Source organism: Porites lutea, chromosome 8 (assembly GCF_958299795.1).
Source record: "Porites lutea chromosome 8, jaPorLute2.1, whole genome shotgun sequence".
Taxonomy (NCBI): Eukaryota; Metazoa; Cnidaria; class Anthozoa; order Scleractinia; family Poritidae; genus Porites; species Porites lutea.
In genome coordinates, this window is record NC_133208.1 from 15,077,988 (window position 1) to 15,100,799 (window position 22,812).

The following is a 22,812-nucleotide window of genomic DNA, read 5'->3' on the forward strand; positions in this document are numbered from 1 at the left end:
TGCAGGTAGCGAGACTGATCCCTCAACATTTTAACGGCACAAGATTACAAGACAAGATGACAAGATGATTTATGAAACTCAGCTCAGTTTTACATGACATAAAGGTTAAATTTACATAGGCATCTAAACACAGTACAACTAAGGAATAAAAGAAAAATGGTAACAACAAAATGGAGAGCGAGTTGGGATCATCCAAATAGAAAAGCCTAATCTAGTGGATGACCCCAAAGCAAATCTAACGTTGAACATAAAAATTCCACTGATAAATTGGCGTCTCTACGTTCCTCTTTTTTCAACATTTATGGTTGTTTGCACTCTATACTTTTCTTAACTTAATTTTTTTTTTTCAAAACATGTAAGTCTCTTGTTAGGGAAGAAAACATTGCCTTCGATAATGATTTTGCGGAACTGAAAAATTTAAGAAAGTAAAACATGGCTCGCTCCCATACGAAACATATGACTGAAATGCGAGTGCTAGCTAATGCTCTTTTACAACAACTCAACTTTACTGTTTTACCAAATTTCTATTTTTTTACTTAGCTTCGCTTGAACAGTTGTTGCCTTAGCCTGGGTGCAGGAGTCTATTTCTTCTCGCACGCAGAAATTATTCTCGTCTGCACAGGGCACGCCCTTGTTGTCTAAGCAATGAAAATTCAGAACTTTTCTTACCTTAAGAAAGATTGAAAACGTTATGCCTGGATTATCAGTGAGCTTGGTGTCATCGTCAGTTGTTGAGAACTCATGCTTGTTCAGTTCACAATTGCCAGAGGACTCTTTGAAGTTAGAAGAGGTACACCAAGAATGTCTTAAACATGCTTGACTGCACGACATTTCATCCGTAGAATCTATTTTCTTGACAACATAGCCATGTAAACGCTTGTTCTCTTGCGTTTTGATGTAGGCAGACCTAGAGTCTTCTTCGGCTGCTAAAACTGCGCCAACGACAAAGCAGAAAATGAGTGAGGAAATCATGTTACTTATCTCTGCAATATTACAGCATTGTTTTCGTGAACAGGGTGTGTCTGCGTAAAGGAAGTTCTAGGGTAAAATTTGTAGGGTTCATAAATATATATATCCTTTTTTTATTAATAATCACAGATGTTTAGGCTTCAGGAGTAATCATTAATTGTTTATTGCGACAGTGCTGTTTCGTATGGTCAGAAATTGTAGGACCACACAGCACTGTCGCAATAAACAATCAATGATTACTCCTGAAGCCTGAACTCCTGTGATTATTTTAAATAGTCAATGCCCTTCAATTAAATGAATTGAGCGCTCTACGAAATACATTCTACCCAGAATACAAGTATTTTATAATTTTGTATATAGGAAGTGAATTAATACTTTGAGCTCGATTGAAGCGTATCCTTTCAGTGATTGACTTATTGTCCTGCCAGTGTAAGCTAATGCAGAGGATAGGAAAATATTAAAAAGCTCGTTGCCGTTTTGGCGAACAATGAGGTTGGGGACATTGGAATTCACAAAATTTGTCTCTTGTTGAATAGTGAATATAAATACTTTGCTGTTGAAAAGAAGTGCAGCTTTTCTCTACCGCAGCACTGCGAAGTTTCACAGGGCATTCTGATAAAACGCTTTCATAATGGTCGCATATCAAAAAGTTAATCTCTAAAAATTGCGAAATGTTAATGACCTAATGGTTATTACAAACACGCATTTTAAATTAAGTTACCACTGAGCCAGCGTAGAATTAGCATAGGAAAGAGGATGCTGCCATGTAAATTTACGTTTGCTTAATGTTTCGCCCTCGTTTACTATATAGTTAAAATTTAATGAAAGTTCGTAACTGAGGTGTCTGTCCATGCCAAGGAAATGGAAACGTAGGTCGAAAGTAAGGATAGTTTCAAAATTCTAGAATATGTTTCGATTGATAAGTTGCTGAGGTCAACTATGAACATCGGTAAATAGTTTTATCGTTAACAGCAAGGATAAACATATATTGTTTAACAACTTTCAGTCCAAAAAAAATATAGTTCTTAACATCAATTAACAAGCGGAACCTGAACGTCCCACATATTAATTAAAACAAACTGGTAGTCTTATGCAGAAACTGACGGCGTTATTGTGACAGTAATTAGCGCAAGGAAGAGAAACAGAGATGTTTTAAAATTCATCATAGTTTTAATTTAGCAGTCAGTTATTAGCCGTTACTCCAAATACCGCTAGATCGTTTAGGGTCAACTTAATTTCACTTATGATTATCCTGCGACTATAGCCATCTCTGGCAAGGTGCGAGAGGCAAGGCTCTATACCAATTACTACATTTTCAAAAATTACGAATAGCGAGTTAATAAAAAAGAAGGGCAATGGATAAAAACAACTGCAACAAATATGAAACAGTTTTTAAAATTGACATGGACATCTTTAGTTTTAAAGGAGAACAGAAAACGCAATTGCTTGAAATGTCAATTTTGCCTCTTTTTCGTATCAGTTAACGTAAAACAAGGCGCACGCCCGATTCTATCAATTCCTTCGAAACTGAATCGTTTTCGATATGGGATGCATTTCAGTATTCCAGCAGGTGTAACAAACAGTACACACCACGTAAATAGGAAAATTCTGGTGGTACATGATAGAAATTTTATCCACAAAAGTATTTTTTTACTCTAAAGAACTAAAGAGGATGTATTAACCGAGCGATAGCGCTAGCAAGGTCAATACATCAAGGCCTCGAGGTTCTAAATAAAATATTCACTCCGTATTACACAATGTCATGCAGAAATGCAACTTTTAGTGTGATACCAATAGCAACTAGCATATAATTTTATTTTCATGTATTTTTCTTTTATTAACGGTCAATATGAGGCCGCTTAGACTGGTTGTAACGCCTCAGTTAAGAAAACTAAGTAACTGGTCATTCTTTTCTAGTTTGAAAATATCTTATTAAGAGAAACAAAATTTGGCCTCCAATTCGACAGCTGATTTATATACTTCCAAAACGTACCTGCATGATGTTATTCCGGCCCTATTAAAAATCGTTTTATTTTTCGGAAAAGAACTGAACCCGCTTAAGTTTTCCATCATACGTAAGTTGACTGTGCGGTAGCTTTTTGAAATCGAATGGGCTTTTTTCCTTTTCTTAAATTTGACTATCCGAAAACACTTTTTAGAAAGACGATGCGTGGGTGTCCTATGTTTAAGTGAGCAGAATCGCTCCAGCTAGAGAAAAGTTATAACAAATGAAACAAATAATCCGAATAATTCCTTCAACTTTTATCTTTAAATTTGTTTACTATTTTTCGTAAGGAATTATTTTTTGCTCATGTTATTTCTAATACAAAATTTAATAAAAAATAAGAAGGCAAAAGTTTTGTTTGTTATTGATCTCAGCAGAAGCGTTCAATTTTATTTCATCCATCGACTGGCTTTGATGATTTGGAGGGAAAAGCTGGAAAGAACTGAAGGAAAAACTGTGTGCACATATGCAGGAGCACATGTGTACTCTGTCGCTTTTATAATTACTCCTGTCGACTTTTTTCGCGTTAAACGAGAGACGAAGAGACATCAATCTTACCCTCTGTGCTTCAAGCGAACACCAACGAATTTTATTTTGGTTAGTTTCAAATGTATTAACTAGAATTAACTAGAGCAAATACAGCTTTTTTTTTTGTCTCATTCAATTTTTCATATTTGTTGAATTTTGTTGCCTATTTTCATACGGGTAAATTTGAGAAAGAAGTAATAGAGGCGAGCTTTCGACATTTTTAGCCCCCACCCTGTGTACTCGTTTTGACAAGATATTATTAAAAACTCATTAATCCAATGTTCCCTATCGCTATTACCCAAGGACATCGTGGTAACCGTTTTCTGTTTGTGAGAAAATTTTAACCAACAGCGAGTATAATGCCATGTAAACTCACGCAGCAAACGAGTATTAAACTGAAAGTCAATAGACTTCAGTTCAATTAAACATTTTGACAAAACTACAGACAGCTGAAAAGAAGGGAGGTCTATTTTTATAAGATATAGCTAATTATAAACCGGGTTACAAGCTATTATAGTAAAAGACAGATATTAACTTTTGCTATAAAGAAAAATTATGCATGAGTTAATAGATCAGAATCTTTTGATTAGAGGTTTCTCTTTCTGTAACTCAAATTGTTCTATTTATCGGATATTTTGCTATCGATCGATCAGATCCTTAAAAACACTGTTTCCTACTAATTTAAAAAGCTTACGAAAATTCAGACAATTCATTCAAACAAAAACAAACAAAAAACGTCGTGAGGCTAATTGAGTGCATGGAAGATACAGCTGGCCCGTCGATCGTCGATCAATTAATTCTTTATTCTTATTGATAATTAAGTACACAAAGCACAAGTTAATGATAATAAGATGCCAAAGCCATCTTTACTAAATTGTGTTTCGAATTTTCATGAGGCGAGTTCAGGACATATCATGTCCCCTCCTCCCACCCCTGATCCCCAAATAGACGTTTTGTTGAGATTACCAAAGAGTACTCAGAGCGTTTCTCTGAAGTTAGATTAACGTTCTGGGCAAGCACTCTAGCTATTACCCAAGATCATGGTAAACATTTTCTGTTTGTAAGAATACCTGACAAATTAACCAGCTGCGAGTGCATTTCTATCTAAAATCGCCAAGCAATGATAATTGAATTCAGCTGAAAGTCGACAGAGAGGATAAGCCGTTGTGGCACGTTGCCATGGTAGCAAAATTTCTGGATCTCAACACAACTGTGTTCCTGCAAATATGGTAGGAAAAAACGAAAAAAAGGCGGTAACAAAACAGGACGCAGGACCAACACATCAACAAAATGACCAGACAAGCCATTGTGGGGCACATGTGCTTACAGAGAGCACCAGAGAATGGGGTATTTCAGCTCTGATCATGCAGTAGTGTTATTTATTTTATGAAGGAGGACAAAAAACGCAATTGCTTGAAATGTCAATTTTGCCTCTTTGTATCAGTTAAGGTAAAACAAGGCGCACACCCATTCTATCAATGAATTAATTCCTTCGAAATTGAATAGTTTTCGATATCGGATCCATTTCAGTATAATTCCCGCAGGTGTAACAAACAGTACACACCATGTAAATAGGAAAATTCTGGGGGCTCATGATAGACATTTTATCCTCAAAAGTCTAAAAGATTTTTTTTTAAGTCTGGAGAAATAAAAAAGATGTATTAACCGAGCGATAGCGCTAGCAAGGTCAATTCATCAAGGCCTCGGGGTTCTAAATAAAAAATTCACTCCGTATTACACAATGTCATGCAGAATGCAACTTTAAATGTGATACCAGTAGTAACTAGCATATAGTTTTATTTTCATGTATTTTTCTTTTATCAACGAATATGAGGCCGCTTAGACTGTTTGTAACGCCTCAGTTAAGAAAAACAAATGACTGGTCATTCTTTGCTAGTTTGAAAAGATGTCATTAAGAGAAACAAGTCGACAGCTGATTTATATACTTCCAAAACCTACCCGGCATGATATTATTCCGGCCCTATTAAAAATCGTTTTATTTCTCGGAAAAGAACTGAACCCGCTTAAGTTTTCCATCATACGTAAGTTGACTGTGCGGTAGTTTTTTCTAATCGAATGGAGTTCTTTCCTTTTCTTAAAATTGGACTATCCGAAAACACTTTTTAGAAAGACGATGCGTGGGTGTCCTATGTTTAAGTGAGTGGAATCGCTGCAGCTGGAGAAAAGTTATAACAAATGAACCAAATAATCCCAATAAGTCCTTTCACTTTTATCTTTAAATTTGTTTACTATTTTTCGTAAGGAATTATTCTTCGCCCATGTTATTTCTAATACCAAATTCAATAAAAAATAAGAAGGCAAATAGTTTTGTTTGTTATTGATCTCAGCACAAGCGTTCAATTTTATGTCATCCATCGACTGGCTTTGCTGGTTTGGAGGGAAAGTAGGAAAGAACTGAAGGAAAAACTGTATGCACATATGCAGAAGCATAGTGTTTATGTCTATAAAACATGTGCACTGTGTCGATTTTACTCCTGTCGACTTTTTTCGCGTTAAACGAGAGACGAAGAGACATCAATCTTACCCTCTGTGCTTCAAGCGAACACCAACGAATTTTATTTTCGTTTGTTTGAAATGTATTAACTAGAATTAACTAGATCAAATATATCTATTTTTTTATATCTCATTCAATTTTTCATTTTTGTTGAATTTTGTTGCCTACTTTCATACGGGTAAATTTGGGAAAGAAGTAATAGAGGCGAGCTTTCGACATTTTTAGCCCCCACCCTGTGTACTCGTTTTGACAAGATATTATTAAAAACTCATTAATCCAATGTTCTCTATCGCTATTACCCAAGGACATCGTGGTAACCGTTTTCTGTTTGTGAGAAAATTTTAACCAACAGCGAGTATAATGCCATGTAAACTCACGCAGCAAACGAGTATTAAACTGAAAGTCAATAGACTTCAGTTCAATTAAACATTTTGGCAAAACTACCGACAGCTGAAAAGAAGGGAGGTCTTATTTTATAAGATATAGCTAATTATAAACCGGGTTACAAGCTATTATAGTAAAAGACAGATATTAACTTTTGCTTTAAAGAAAAATTATGCATGGGTTAATAGATCAGAATCTTTTGATTAGAGGTTTCTTTTTCTGTAACTCAAATTGTTCTATTTATCGGATATTTTGCTATCGATCGATCAGATCCTTAAAAACACTGTTTCCTACTAATTTAAAAAGCTTACGAAAATTCAGACAATTCATTCAAACAAAAACAAACAAAAAACGTCGTGAGGCTAATTAAGTGCATGGAAGATACAGCTGGCCCGTCGATCAATTTTTCATCTTTACTAAATTGTGTTTCGAATTTTCATGAGGCGAGCTCAGAACATTTCATGTCCCCCCTCCCACCCCTAACGCCTAAATAGACCTTTTGTTAAGATTACCAAAGAGTACTGAGCGCTTCTCTGAAGTTAGATTAACGTTCTGGGCAAGCACTTTAGCTATTACCCAAGATCATGGTCAGAAACATTTTCTGTTTGTAAGAATATTTGACAAATTAACCAGCTGCGAGTGCACGTGTATCTAAAATCGCCAAGCAATGATTATTAAATACAACCAAGAGAGGATAAAGGGGTCGAGAGAGAAGCCATCCCCCATACACACCCTGTTCCATAGGTAATTCGTCTCGAGTTATTTTTAGAATCGGGATAAAGTTACCTCGCGCGCTGCGTGGGTGTTTCGTGGAGGTTCTGCCTGACTAAACGCCGTGCAAAACATGTCGGGCAAAAGGCAATAGAAGCGTAAAAAGATCGAGAGCATTTCTGAATATTGAAGGGAAATGAGTCGGCGCTCACCTGGGAAAAGGAAATCGCTAGACTCTTTGACAACCCGCAGTGAAATCAGGTTAACTCGAAGTTGTCGTAACCTCAGTGCTTTAATGAAATGAGAAATTTCGCCGGTCTATTGAAACCGGTCGTTTGTATAATAAAGCAAGTAGGACGCCAAGTATTATTTTTGTTGAATAATAAAAGACTAATAAAAGAATAAATATCAAACCAGAAATTGCTCTCTTCAAACTGTAAATTATAAATGATCCTGAGAGAATATTCAGTGTGTTAAGGATTTCCCTGCTGTACTGTTAGCTCTATTCAAGAGAGGAAGGGCGATTCTTTTTTAATTTCCTTTTCGCTGACACAGCTTTAGCAGAAATCTCTCTTTAGTCGTTTTCGTCGACCAAACAAATAGCAATATCGCTCTCCGCGTCTTCGGCCATTTTTTACTGCGTCAATTCGTGAAGGGCACGCGGCTCTGAGCGTGGGTCATCTACGTGGAACACATTGACGCTTTGCGATTGGCTGTTGTCTAACCCCCCTTGGGATCTATGGTATTAAAAATAACTCGAAACGAATTACCTATGGAATAGGGTGTGTATGGGGGATAAGCCCTTGTGTCACGTTGCCATGGTAGCAAAATTTCTGGATCTCAACACAACCGTGTTCCTGCAAATATGGTATGAAACAACGAAAAAAATTGACTTGTATGACTTTCCTCTGCACGACTGCACACAGGAACAAAGCGGTAACAAAACAGGACACAGGAACAACACAGCAACAAAATGATCAAACAAGCCATTGAAGGGCTCATGTGCTTACAGAGCACCAGAGAATGGGGTATTTAGGTTCTGGTCATGCATTAAAAAGTCATCTTTTACCTTGTTTCTAAAAAAAACAGCTCTAAAACCGGGGGGGGTAGGAACAAGCCCTCAACAGTGTTTTCATGCTCCCTGAAGCACTCCCACGAAAACGACAAAAATGTGAGTGAAATGGCCAGTGTGAAGAATCTCAACAGGAGACTTAAGAGCTCCAACTAAAAGTGCAACTCAAACTTACTTGCTTTTTATTCAGGTTTTCGGACTAGTGACCCGCGTTATAAAAGGCGGGCAACTTGGAGCGAAACTCGGCACACACCGCTGCGGCTTTTGAGGTTTGACTGAACGTATAGTTTTTCTCACATGGAAAAAACGTCATTTTTTATTTGGAATTAGTATTTTGTTTTTTACCTCACGACTGAACACATCGTTCGCTCCACTGACTGGCTAGCTATAACTCATTTGCGTGCAGCCCGAGATTCTCATGCTCACGCAAATTAACTTCTGAGAAGATGGCCGACATTTTGCGACGCCATCACCCGTACGGTTTCCCCGCGAAATGACGTCTGAAGCGGAACGACCTTTGCCTAGTCCCTAAACATCATTATTCCCCTCGACTTATGCGTTCCGGGTCACGTTCGTCTCCGATATGTCACCGAAATGCATTGACCGAGAAGGCCTGGGAGGACGCCGAACCGGGACTAGGTATTGTCGTCCCGAGAGCCTCCTGGGGGCCTGAGCATGAGGAACAGTAGGTTCTGGGGATACAGGATTTGAAGTCGTAGATTTTAGGACTTCCGGTCATTTCCGATTCAAAAGTAAGTTGGAGGGTTCTCCTTAAAAGCTTTGAATTACCTAAATTAACAGTCATTGACACTTTTGGCAAGAGCAAGTTAATGCTATTAGAAATTTTGTAGATGATCAGAAATGACGGGAACTCCTAAAGTCTAGGACTTCAAATCCAGTGTCCCCAGAGCCTCCTTGTCCTTATGCTCAGGGCCCCCAAGAGGCTCTGGGGACGAGAATGGGACTAGGTATGAACGAGCGCAGAAATTCCCGCCATATCACTATCCAGATCTGGGTGGTACTTCTGATTGCTCATGCCCCGCGGGGAAATTTGCTTCAACTAATCATAAACATTACCCAGATCTGGATAGATAGATAGTTTATTTATTAAAACTGCATCGCAGTCAAAGGCTGAATTACGCAATTATTTACAAAAACTTTACAATAGTTGAAAATTACAAATGAATCCTAGATAATAAGCCAAAACTGATTTTTAAGATAATATTAAAAATTCTATATAATACATTCATATTAAAATATGTTAAAATATAAAGCATGAATATGTGGAATAAAATTACAGCCCGGACTGTTTCGACATCGCATATATAAGAGTATTACTTGTTCTGTTCGTACAAAGCTTTGGCATATTAAAATGGCGCTGTCGTCTTAGGTTATAGCGTGAGTTGTCATAGTCAGGTGGAAGGAGCGCCTTCAATTTATGGTTTGGATCACTGACAATGTTATCAAAAAGCCTGCTGCATAATACGTAATAATGCTCCAAAATGGGTGTTAACCCCACTTCTATTGCCGAGTTGCACTTTCCTGAGGTTATTATTGATACTGCTCTTTTCTCGAGCCGTACCAGCTCTTTCTTTAAGTACTGGGGGAGACCGTTGAAAAAGACAGGTGCTGCATAATCAATGACAGATCTCACACACGATACGTAGAACAGTACTAGATCTTGTTTCGGAACTCCCGCTCTCTTTAACTGAGTTAGGAAATAGAGTCTCTTGCTAGCCTTTTTGGTTATTTCAGTTACATGGTCGTTCCATGTTAGATCGTTCGCTATTGTAAGGCCTAGTAGCCTTGTACTAGTAACTAACTCTACCTCCTTTCCTTCTATGATGATGGGATCAAAGACTCTTTGCTCTTTAGCAAAGGAGATCCTGAGTTCTTTGCACTTATCGGCGTTTAGTTGGACTCTGTTCTGTTCTGTTCTGGTTGGTACAACTCACCAGTAAAGAATTTCTGAACATTGTAAGTTTTAGGCAAAAATGGTTTTAACACACTCTTGTGATTCTCTTGCGAACCATTCTCTGTTTCCGATCACAATGTTGGAAATTTACACCCGTTTACTGACCAAAATGGCACAAAAGACCCTGCCCTTTGCACTTTGCAAGGCTGCCTTATATAATCGAGTAGTACCCTCCCCCTTGTCCATAAAGCATGGTGTCCGCTAAGAGAGAGTCGACTGGAAAATGATTTAATAACATTTTTGATATGAAAATGAGAACCATGGACATAGGTTACACTAAAAAAAGTCATGGGATAAACCAAAAAATTGTCATAAGATAGCAAGTTCCAAATCCATAAAACTGGATTTTGCTTCACACTCTGCGACAGGTTACCCATATATTCAATTTCTTTATATATCGAGCCTTGATGTTAAAATTACCACGTTCCAATATGTGCTGATTTACAGACAATACCATGCAAAATAAATTATCAGTAAATATATACACTTTATTGAGAATTCTAAACACTACAGTAGATTTATACATATTCACCACATATTCATTGCGCACCATCGTGTTACATGTTTTACATCCCTCAATATTACAGATAAAACTAAACTAGTTTGAGAGTGTTAAATGGAACCCTATCTTGTATATTTATTGGTAAATTGTATGGGATTACCAGTACGTTAGTTATTTAGTCTGATTTTGCTTAGTTGACACTTTATTTAACATGATTTTGAAACGAATCATGGATTCTCTAGAGAGATTTGCCAGCTGCGTAAGGCTAAGTACTGAACAGTGAAACCAATCAATAGATCGTTGTTAGGGGGTGTAATTGACGGGAAGAGTTTCTTACACGACTAATGAATTTGCACTTTTTAGGTCGATTCTTCATGCAACCTTGAAAATTAAGTTGTTTCCCTAACGCAACAAAATTTGCACTTAATACCATCTCAGGTGCGACTAGAATAGTGAAGTACTATTTTAAAAAGAATGTCACCGGGTTACTGGTCTTATACGGTATATATCTAGCTGGTTTTGAAAACAAAAAAACTGTGATTTATTTAACCATGGCCTGATGAAAGCCAAAACTACAGTTCTTATCGGTCCAAAAAGCATAAACACACCTCAAAGGCGAAAAATAAAAGGATAAAAGAGGAGAGAAAGAAACAAGGATCATGAAAGAGCGGGGGAAGGGGGGAGGACGCAATGGCTGCTGCATACTTAATTCAAAACGTAGCTAGTATGGTGTACAGGCGAGAAAGAAAGACTTAATTTTATGCACGTTTTAAAATCTAGTCTGAGAAGACAGTCGACTTTTAGCGACTTCCCGAGAAATGACGTCTGAAAAAGGAGGGCAGAAATTCCATACTGATGACGTATCACTAGCCAGATCTGGGTAGGGCTTTTGATTGGTTGAAAATGTGCTTCAACCAATCAGAAACACGACCCAGATCTGGGTAGGGACGAATCGTCGGTATGGAATTTCTGCACTTGTTTTTTCTCAGACGTCATTTCGCGGGGGAACCAGAGTTGGAGTCGCGAAGTGTCGGCTGTTTTCTCAGGCTATTGAGAATTCAGGCAAATTTTATGTTAGTTGTTAAAATTGCTATCTAAGGTCAGTGAAATTTTCAAAAATCTAGCTAGATGTATCATGTGAAAGATCAGCAAAGCCAAGAACTTTATGTTATCAATATTTCACAACTCAAATATTTCGACAAATCCGTGATCATTCATATTACCTCCAGTGATACCTAAACAGCTTGAGCCACTACAGTACGAGCCCCCTCCCCCACCGGCTTGAGAATCCCATAAACCACTTCCTCCCCCGGAATATCCACCACCCCCTCCTGATGCACCATTATCCTCGGAACCTCCTCCCCCACCGCCAAACCCTCCTACCGCCCCAGGGGGTGGCCCACCGTTATAGCCACTATTCATTCCTCCAGCACGTCCCCCAACCCAATTCTGGGCACGTGATCCACCCCTTTCCCCATGTTCTGGGCCGACTCTGGTGCACCCTTCCCCGAACCAACCTGCACCCACTCCCCCATGGTAGTCAGCCGTCTCGGGATTATTGTTACATTGACCAGGTTGTCCCCCAGTCCCTCCGCCATAAATCGCACTTGAATCGTTCCCTACACTACTGGTGCCATTAGGACCGGCCTGACCATCCACCCCGTTATACCCATTAGACGCACCCCCTCCCCCTCCAACAGCTAACAAAAGCTCGTTATTTGTTGTATAAACGAAGCTCCCTCCCCCTCCCCCAGTACCAGCATTGTCCTCTACAGACAGTTCCAGTTGCGCTGCCGTCAAGTTAGTAGACTGTCCTCCTTTCACTTCCACGGAGTCTCCTCCTCTCTGACCCACCACAATATTCAGAACAGTTTCTACATTCAAGCAAAACGTTCCTCGCTTCATCGCTCCTCTTCCACCAGAGTAAGTTCCGGGATAATCTCCATAGTTAGTCGAGTGTGTTCCTCCTCGAGCACCCCAGGCTTTTATCAGATAAACACCGGTCTTCGGAACTATGAATCTTTGAATAATACCATATCGTCCCGTGTATCCTTTTGTTGTAAAATTGATAAGAGGCACTGAGAATTAAAACAAACCAATACATACTGAAAAAGCCGGTTGGTAAACGCCTTACAACAAGAACTCGTGCGAGTTTCGCAAGTTTCGCGTCTCAGAAAAAATACGCCCCCCCCCCCCCCCCTAAATCCAAGTTCCACTTTACAGAAGACCTCCTCGTTAGCAGCAAAGCCACCAAAAGATGTTAACTACATTTAAGGTTTTCAATTACGTTAATTTATCAGGGAAAGGGGACCTTAAACTGTTGAATGAACACTTCAGGGTATATCAGGAAGACAACGAACATTCAGATCCCACTGATTTCACGTTATCGGTAATATGACTAAATAGTATTGTTGGTAACAAAGTTCCTATTATACATTGCAAACGTTCCCTCTTTCCTCAAAGTCAATTTAACACTGGGGTGCCAGCACTTCATCAGTGAAAAACAAATCTGTAATATATGGCGTTTTTTCCTACTAATAATCTTTGCTTTCGTCAGTCAACTTTGTCGTGAAACCGTTAAATCAGGAGGGAGGATAAGAAGGGGTGTGAAAGGTAAGCGCACTTATTCGAATGCGGGTACACTTAATTAAAGGGGCACTAATTCGAGAATTAATCATTAATCATTTTAAGCAATTTGTGATCAAACATCTCCGATAAGAAAAACGAGTACACAACTAGGAGTTTCAATTTGAAAGTTAGCGCTGGCGTCAGAGATGGAAGAAAATACGAGGAATACAGTTTGAAAATAAAGAAAGGGAAGTAGATGAAAGTGACCTCTGGTAATTAGGGTTGGCAAGCCTGTTTTAAAATAAAATAACGTTATAATAAGCAATTACAAAACACTCTCCTCGTTTATAATCTGCTTGCACCCTGGACATTTACTCGAAATCTCTCGATCTCGTCCACGAGCAAGTTTTACCTGACGTCATCACACAGGAGTGAATATCCCGGATAATAATAATAAAAAAGCAATCGATTGTGCATGCTTCTAATCTTACGTCCGACAAATTTTGGCATTTTCCCGCTATTGTAGAGAATGGTGTGCTGGCTCGGAAAGGCTCGCAGGTAATTAAGCTCACCTCCCGTCGTCATATTGCAGTAAGCAAGTACAGTCATATCCTGGTTTAAACAGATCATCCAGTATTTTTTACTGGCCACGACCTGTCCCTCACTCATCTTTATTTCCTCGCAGCTTGCAGCTGGAAGTTCAGGAATGGATCCAAGGGCCACTGTCAAAAGAAGTAAAGTTTAGCACACCTTAATTAGCTTACAATTTACGCGTCAAATTTAAGTGAGAAAGACCTTTTCCCATTCAATCCGAATTAGTATCAGCTGGAAACGAACCAAGAATGAAGTGCAAGTTTGTAAACGAGTGTTGAGGTTTATTCCACATATTTAAAATGATTTTTTCCCTCCCTTTGATTTTGCGTTGCGTGTTTTTTTGTGATGGAAAACCGAGTACATAGAATTCTCTCAGCATTCAAGGAAGAAAATTAAGGTGTCCAGTTTCATTCATTATCTTAGTGGCGAAAAATGGTAAACCACAAGAGAACACGACATAACGTGACCTTACACTTTAGCTTTAAGATACGGAAAAATGGGCAACAAAAAACGTGCAACATGTTTTGCAACATTGCTGCAAAACGAATTGAATAACAAAGTTGCGCGTTTTACCACCCACATAAAACCTGTCTTGCAACAAATCAGGTTGTTAACAGCTTTGAACATGGGTGGTAAAACGCGCAATATCGCTATCTAACTCGTTTTACAGCAATGATGCAAAACAAGTTGCACGTTTTCTGTTACCCGTTTTTCCGTACCTTTAGTCAACTCATACTAAGTCAGCCACCATTGTGACTAGATAGTTTTTAAAAGCAGCAACGTTTTTGAGCGACGCACGTCAATCGGAAGTGAACTTTTTGCACGGTTGAGCCGTGATTTTGAACAAACGTTTGGGCAAAACGTCTCTATAAGAGTAAAGACACCTAGCAATAAAATGTGGTAGCCTCAAGGCATATAAAAAGAGAAAAAGGTTAACTTCCGGTTGACGTTCATCGCTCAAAAATGTCGCTGTTTCATGTCCCTACTGCCGCTCTTTCATCTGCAGAAGCCTCCTAGCGTCGAGAGGAGGCTGGGGAGAGGAAAATAAGAAAGCGCGCAGTGGACGATAAGAATGCGAAAGACAGAACAACAGGCCGGGCTGCCGCTTTTTTTATCCTCTCATCGTCCACTGTGCACTTACTATTTTTAGACAAGACAAGTCTCAAATTAACTCTATTACAACCAGATATCACCTGATAACAAGTAAAAAGCAATGAGAAAAGAAAATAAAGAATATTTGTAAATAACGTCAAAGGTAAAAAAGACAAATCTTCAATTGTTGCTACATATCGCGAGCCTCAGCTCTGCGGCGGAGAGAGGGACTCAATGCCATTTAGTGTCCATCTCAGCTAGTTAGTTGTACTCTGTCCGTGTTATAGAGCCGCGGCAAAGAAGATGACTGAGGTACGAAGGTGAGGACCAACTCCAGGTGTACGTTTGGGGGAGGTGTCCGTCTCATAAAGGCGTCTTTTAGAGACTCTAGAAACTGCCACCTCAGTATTCCTCCCATAACAGTACCCAACTTTAACATCCTCGCTTAACACTCAAGGAAAAATATTGAGTAAAGGGAGGGATGGGTGGAGAATCGCCCGGGATCTTTATATGTGTCATTCAGTAAATTGACTCTTCTACGATCTACCTCTATTCTTAGGCTTTTTCAAGTACAACTTGGTAACGTCTGAGATGAAGGCCTCTGGTCTTGCTTCTTTTGTGCGATTGTTGAGCTCACAGATGTCCTTTCCCATGACGTGGTTGAAACTCTGGCATCTTGCCTCGTGCTTGCAAGCTTCTAAACAATAAAGTGAACTTGGAACTTTTAGCGTCTGGAAGACATGTCCTTTTAGCGCCATTTCATAAAACGGCTGGAAGTAACCGCAGGGATCGTCATTTTGGGTACACGTAGAGGCATTTGGAGATTGATGACAGAAGCAAAAAAAAATCGTAACAAATTGGATCAGCTTCATGTTATTATTGGACACAACGCCTAAAAATAAAAATGGCAAAATCAGTTGTAAGTGCATGCTGCATTGATGCACAGAAAAGCAACCTAAATACCACAAAACTGGGCCCGAGGGTTCGCAATATGCTAATATCGGCTAACAGTAAATAATACGGAATTGCCTTGCCCTTTAATGGTTCTGCTTGGCACCTCGCGTTTCCTCGTTGCCGTTCGGGCAAGGGGTTTGCGCCCATGATCAAATGGCTAGCGGTTGACTATTTTTCAAATGGCGATTTAATTCGGCGTCGATCATGAGATATCGTTCCGGAAATTAATTCCAAATGGACCCATAAAGATCCCACCAGGCTTACTTATTTTGTTTTTCATACTTTTAGCGACGGGGATGTATATTTTACAAGGTACGACGCTAAAAGAGCAGTTCATATAATACGTTAAAAAACAAAACTCTTCTGGACCCATGAGAGTAATGAGAGCGGCCGAATTTGGGGGAAATTCGAGCTAACAAATTACAAAGGTAAACTTTCGGGTGAGACGAAATATCATGAAATTTTGGTGCATCCGATTGTTCTATTGTCGGCGAAATTTCTCGAGCGAGGTAGTAAACCGAAACCAAACTAGGCAGCATAAGATCAGACGACGTATTGATGCAAAAGTTCGTTTTGAATGGACCAAAATTCGCTTCGTTCAACGAAATTTTGTTTTTTTGACCGAAAGTTTTGCTTTGTCCAAACCATTTTCCGTCCCCGCGAAACGAGATTTTGCAGGCCTGTGATCCTTGCGGTCAGCGCCACGGATCGAGAGCTCTGGTAGAAGAATAGCTCAGAAAAAATTCGGAGCTCCAGGTGAGAATCGAACTCACGACCCTCTGAGTTCTAGCCACTGAGCTACTGGAGGCTTTATGGCGAGCAGGGTCGATATTTGATTATAACCACACCATTCATAGAGGACTGTGTGCGGACCAAAAAGGCGCGCAAGGGCAGTACAGCAATTTCCCTTTATGTAACCGTTATCAACCTCGGTTATCAGTGAGATTTTAAATCACTCTAAAGGTAAGCGGCAAATGTCAGACCGAAGTTGCCTAGTCCCTAGGCCTCATTATTCCGCGCGGTCAATACGTTTCGGGTCACGTGATCCTAGCACGCGTGTTCGTCTCGAAGACGTCACCGAAATGCATTGGCCTAGACGGCCTGGGAAAACGCCGTACGGGGACTAGGCACTCCTCAAACAGTTCCTCAAACTAGGGGATGGGCAGATAACGGTTGTCCAAAGTAAATGTTAAGGATCAACCCGACTGAAAGTACTCGCCGATTTTCATTCCGATTTTTGTTATTTTTCCCCATAGCGGCGATTGGTCTCCGCAGGCTAAGCTGATCAAAATAGTAAGTTAATAGTAAGCCCCTTGTTTATATGCCCTCCTAAAACCCCGCACGAAGTTGTATAAGCCCCGCGGGGCTTGTAATCGGAAATTTACTGTTTCGCATACTTTCCGGTTGAAAAATGGTATCCCGCCACAAGGTGCGTCTTTTCAATGCTGAAATGATAGATATTCCTACCCTTTCGTATACTTCAGTTAGAGAAATTCCCTATACCCTTTGCCATACCTGACCCCTGAAAAATTTACCTCTTTCGGGCAGTCCCCCCCGTATATGTCATTATAGGGATTGCCCCCCCCCCTCCCCAGGCTGGTAAGCACCCCTTCGCTACCAAAGATGTCCTTAAAAGTTAATAACGTGACCGTTGATTAAAATTTTTAGTTTGAGGAGGTCTCATATTATTGGAAAATGCAGTAAACCATTTATGTCTTCAAACCTTCGGCATGATACGGTAGAAAAATCAAGTATTTGCACTTTACGTGCTCTTACGGTTCACGAAAACGAGAAACAGCGATCACAGATTGTGCACTCAGTTTGTTGCCCCTTTTCCTGCTACTTTCGCTTGTAAATACTTTACCTTCTTACCTGAGCAAATCAAATATCTGAACGATTTTGGGGCAAATTTTAGAATATCTTTCATGTCCCACATAAACCAAAACCAAAACCCCTGACAATTTCATCTTTAACCTTTTAATAACGTCAAGTTTTCCTTTGTGGTATCATATATTTACAATGCGCTGATGAATGGCGCGGAGCTTCAAATTTCCGTACAAAAAGGACTCTAAAATGTATCTAAAAATAAATAGGTCAGTGAAAACGCCGTGACATAGGCCTAGTATAAGAGTTACTCACTCCCGGTTTATGGGCTCCTAATCTGCCGTTATAGCTAGTGAAATTACTAACCTTGAAACTGCCTGAAGACTTTACCGCGTTCTTTAAAGCATCTTTAAAATTATGCGAGTTTTGGTACTGTGCGGATGTGCAGGGTTATTTGGCCGGTTTCCGGCTACCTGCTTCTGAGTTTCCTGCAATAAATTTCAGGCGATAACTTTTCCTTCGAAACTCGGAGTTAAAAAATAGCTTGGGCATCCAGGGTGATTTTCTCATTAAATTAAAGCAGAGCAAGCAGACGATTCTAAAAAAGAGAGAGAGATGTAATTAAAGAAAAGGGTACTGGGCAGCCATGTAATGCACGTAGGAAACGAAAAAACGATGAAAATGAGAAATAAAATGATATGAAAACTACCACTCATAGAACCTTATTTAAATATATTATACCTCAGCATGTTTGTTTCTTGTGATGATTGCGATTCAAACTGTTTGTTTCAATTGACTATATCCGATCCCATTCGTGACCCCCACGCGCACGCGCCCTACTATCGGCTAATCACAAGGGTGGGTAATTGTCGTTTATCAGGCCGCGTACAAACAATTTATCGCTTAATTTGTCGGAAAATAGAAAGGTATAAGTCGGAATCGTCGGTTTCGACCGCTAAACATTAAAGAAAAGTAGTTAATTCAAGCAGGTGCTGACAGTTTCCTTGGTCAGTTTCATCTTTCATTTACAAATTTCTCCAAAAAAATTAAGTTTTTCTCTCTATTACTTGCTGACTCACCAAGAGCCATTATGGCTCTTGGACTCACTCAATATGGAAGGCCTTTTTTTTACTTCTACGCGAAGCAACCCACGACTGCAAAACTTTTCTTCAGTGTTAAGCTTTGCAAGAAATATACTTGTAATTAGCCCAAGTATTACTCACCATATACTGAGTACTCTGTAAACTTTTAACACTGCCATATTATACTAAACGTACGACGCGCTAAGTATTCAGCAATTGTTTGACCCCTATAAGTTTCTTTAAGTCAAAATCTTGACATACCTTTTTTGAATCAAAATATTACCGAACGCAGCACAACCGGAAACGATGTTTTTTTTTGTTTTGCTCAAATGTCAAAGTGGAGAAAAAATTAATTAAACCGTTCGCTACGTGCGCACATATCCAACTGAGGGCCCTCAACAGGTTTCCCGTGACCCAGGATTCCCTTATTTGAAGCTCGGGATTCGGGATTTAAAAGCAAAATCGGGACGAGTTTCGGGATTGAAATGCGTGGGAGGTGGGATGCCAAAAATAACCCTCGGGATTGCACGAAATTTTGGGTCGGGATTACGGGATTATTGAAGAATCCTATTGGGACCCTAAATACTGGTTGGGACCCAAATTAAAATGAAAACGTTAAAAGCACAATTTTTAATATAGCGGTCGCTAAACCAGAAGTTAATTGCCCAGTAAGGATACACAGTGCAATTCAATCATGAGATCACCTTGAACATAAGGGCCAGCTCTACCGGGTTTCAAACCAGGGGATTTTTTAACCATAGGCAATATTTGTGGCATACGTACATTACATAAAACCGCCACAAGGTTTCTTTCTTCAAAAAGATGTTTCACTGCGGTCTTCAGCTCTTCTTTCAGGGTAAACTTTAGGCCTTTTTTTCAGTTCTAATTCTGACAACAACTCTTGAAAAACAAACTCGAATCTCTTCCCACTTCCGCCCGCGCCATAATTGACTTGACACATGTGCGCGAAAACGCGATATAGGTCGATCAAATTTAATATACTCAAAAGGTATATGATGTGGATACTCAAATGGTATGATATAGATTTCAGCCAATCGGAACAAAGTATTAAGTCGAAGCTTGGCAGTTAATTTATTCTGACCAATCACTGTTTTTACGCTCAGAATCTGAGCGTAAAAAAAGACCACTTCCTCTCTTCGCGCTCTCCTCCATCCCCTTTCCCTTTTAGTTAATGCCTACTATGCAGAAAACGGGTGGTTTCTTTATACAGTAGCGAATTTAGAGGTGGGGCCGGGGGAAACGGCTTATTTTTGGGCTAACTAGCTTTTCCCTAAACTGAGGGTGTGAATGGGGTTAGCCGACTAGCGACAAAGGGCGAAAAATATTACTGACTACCGACAAAACGCGAAAAAAATAACCGACTAACGACAGGAAAAAATTTAATATTAACGACTACCGACATGAACCGACATTAATTGATCGATATTTGTTTCCATTAAGAAGAGAACTTTGTATTTTTCCTACCTTAGAAAGTTAGCATATTAAATTTATGACCTATCAGTTGGTCAAACGGAAAGAATTTCCTTCTTTGTTACATTGCTACAACCCATATCAAAATCAAGGAAGTTATACCGACTATATAAATCATATTTTGAAAAAAAGGCGAAAAATCGAACATTTCTTGTTTCGGTGGACTTCACGGCAAATATATCATAAAATATATATCATGGCAAATATATCATAAAACGAGTAGTTTGCAGACCGTATAAAAATTTCTACAAGGACAACTCTTCTATTCCTACATATTACCTGCGAGGAATGCTTAGATTAATTCTCAAAGAAAATTCATTCCACTTCAGTGGAAAGCACCACAGAACCGCAATGGCCAAAAATACATCAGTTTCCTTTGCCAATATTTTCTTCGCATATATTGAAACAAAAATTCTCAGTAAGCAAAACATTCTTTAAACCAACGGTTTGGTAACACTACATACTAGATCTTTGGGACATGGTAAAATCAGACATCGTACCTTTCTTCGAAAAGGCAAACTTCAGTGAAACTTACATCACCGTAATATTGAATTCACGACCGAAGTATCTGACACATAGACTGTGTTTGTAGACACGGTTACAAATATACAAAGGCACATGCAAGATTCAACGAAAAAGCTATTCTCGATGTTGAGGCACATTAAATTTAAACAAACGGAAACCCTCCCATGCCGAAACAAACTCCTCTGAAGAAACGTTTGAGGAAAGGAGTATTTCAATTTGTAAAAAACCGTGATGAACAGAGGCTACCCACACAATTTGAAAGAAAAGGCGCTATGACAAACATAACTCACAGAGAGGAAAGCCGCGCCTTTCGTGACAAAATACCAAATATTAGTGTCCATCAGTTTAAAAGAAGCTTTGGAAAAGTGGAAATCAAAACCAATCACTACGTTGTACGTTGCCAAATGTTTAAAGAACGACTCAGTTTTATTTCCTACAAGAAAGCGGGAAATCATATAAAGGGGCATGCTCGTGATCATGAAAGCCATAATATTTGGTCAACACACGGTTTCACGCCGGTATAGATGAACAGTCTGTCACCCCTAGAGTGGGCCAGTTAACCTCTTTTGGTTACTTTTTATTGTGCCCTGTAATCAGTAAGGAAACCAAGTTCCCATTTGCAACAAAAGCTTTGGTGATTTTATCGATACTATATTGGGAAACAAAGGTGAAATCAATGATCAATACAGAAATAAATAAAATGAAGTTTTAAAAGTGCTATAAAATGATGTATTATTTCGTTTTATAAGGATCAAATTCTTGAAACTGGGTCAGGAAATACAAAACAACTGTTAATAATTAACGTGCATTTTTACTTTTTAACTGACATTTACCGACAACCGACAAAGATCGAAAATTTTAACCGACTACCGACAAAGTAACTGAATTTTAACCGACAACCGACAAGTGGATTCCCCCATTCAGACCCTCTCAACTGACCTTGGCCCTATATTGGTCAAAAGGTACCCCCCCCCCCCCCGATTTTAAACATGTTTTAGGTATGCGTTCAATACAATCGGAGTGATAATATAGGTGATAGATCCCTTAATTCAGGGGTGTAGCGTGAGATTTTAAAGGTGTACGCATGGGAAGTAAATTTTCGCACAGAAAATTTCTTAATTTATTGTCTCGGATATGCCATTTCCTGCGTTTTCTGCAGAAAATTTTAAGAAAATCATGAATACGACGAAAATGCAGTAGTTATAGTAGTTGTTTATTGTACCCATCTCTAGTGCCATCGATAAAACTGACGCCATTAAGAAAGTTATAAGCAAATGTCGTCTAGAACCCTTCAGACGGCCAAACTCTGTTACAACGATATCAATATATATAGTGAGAAAAATTTATCAGTCATCCCAATTTAACGATGTTTTCAGGAAAATGCTTTCAGGAAATTAAGAATATTACATTTTTTTCTAGATTTCATGTGTTCGCACAAGTGTATGTGCGTATATGGACGCCAGCCTCCTGACGTTCATATATTTTTTTTTTTTAACTTAATGACGGATGTCCGAGAACGTAGAAAGGGTGTCGTGTTTTTTAAAGTTTTATGAATTAATTCAATTTTTAAAATGGAAGTGAGTAATATTCATCCCATTTTTATTTATAGAGAAAGACTCGTAACAGCCAATAGAAAACAACGATACATCAGGAGCCCATTACTTTGAGCCTCCATCTTGATTACTTTCAATTCTTGAGTCAACTCTTACATTTATAAATAGCACGGCTTGTTTCCCGCGAAAAGTGTCATATTTCCGTGAGTCTCGTATGTCACTGTGAAAAATAAACTTGGATGAAGTCGAACTCAGAAGCCCGTCCTTCGACAGTTTTCCTTTTTTACTGTACGTTCATTTTTATGATTTTACAGCCGCTGGCATCTGAGTATCATGAAATAAAAGTTAATGAACTACCCTACTGAGCATGAAGCGATGGAGCAAAGGGAGCGAACTGAGGATCACTGAAAGGTTATCTACCAATTGAGCTAACGAAACAACTGGGAGCAGGCCGTTGAATTGGTTTGT

At 39.2% G+C, this 22,812-nt stretch overlaps 2 protein-coding genes across 2 annotated transcripts in view; both read right to left on the reverse strand.

Moving 5' to 3' along the window:
* Window positions 1–9,478: 9,478 nt before the first annotated feature.
* LOC140945245 (uncharacterized) lies at window positions 9,479–10,712 on the reverse strand. Its single transcript, XM_073394296.1, has 2 exons — window positions 10,684–10,712; window positions 9,479–10,121 (listed from the first exon to the last, which is right to left on the reverse strand). The coding sequence occupies exons 1-2, from the start codon at window positions 10,710–10,712 to the stop codon at window positions 9,479–9,481; spliced, it is 672 nt and encodes a 223-aa protein (XP_073250397.1).
* A 1,000-nt stretch (window positions 10,713–11,712) lies between these two features.
* The window catches only part of LOC140946860 (uncharacterized), a 30,079-nt gene continuing 18,979 nt past the window's right edge, over window positions 11,713–22,812 (reverse strand). The window contains exon 5 of the mRNA XM_073395965.1: window positions 11,713–12,739. Within this exon, the coding sequence (XP_073252066.1) occupies window positions 11,841–12,739 (899 nt within the window). The 3' untranslated portion in view covers window positions 11,713–11,840. The remainder of the gene's footprint in view (window positions 12,740–22,812) is intronic.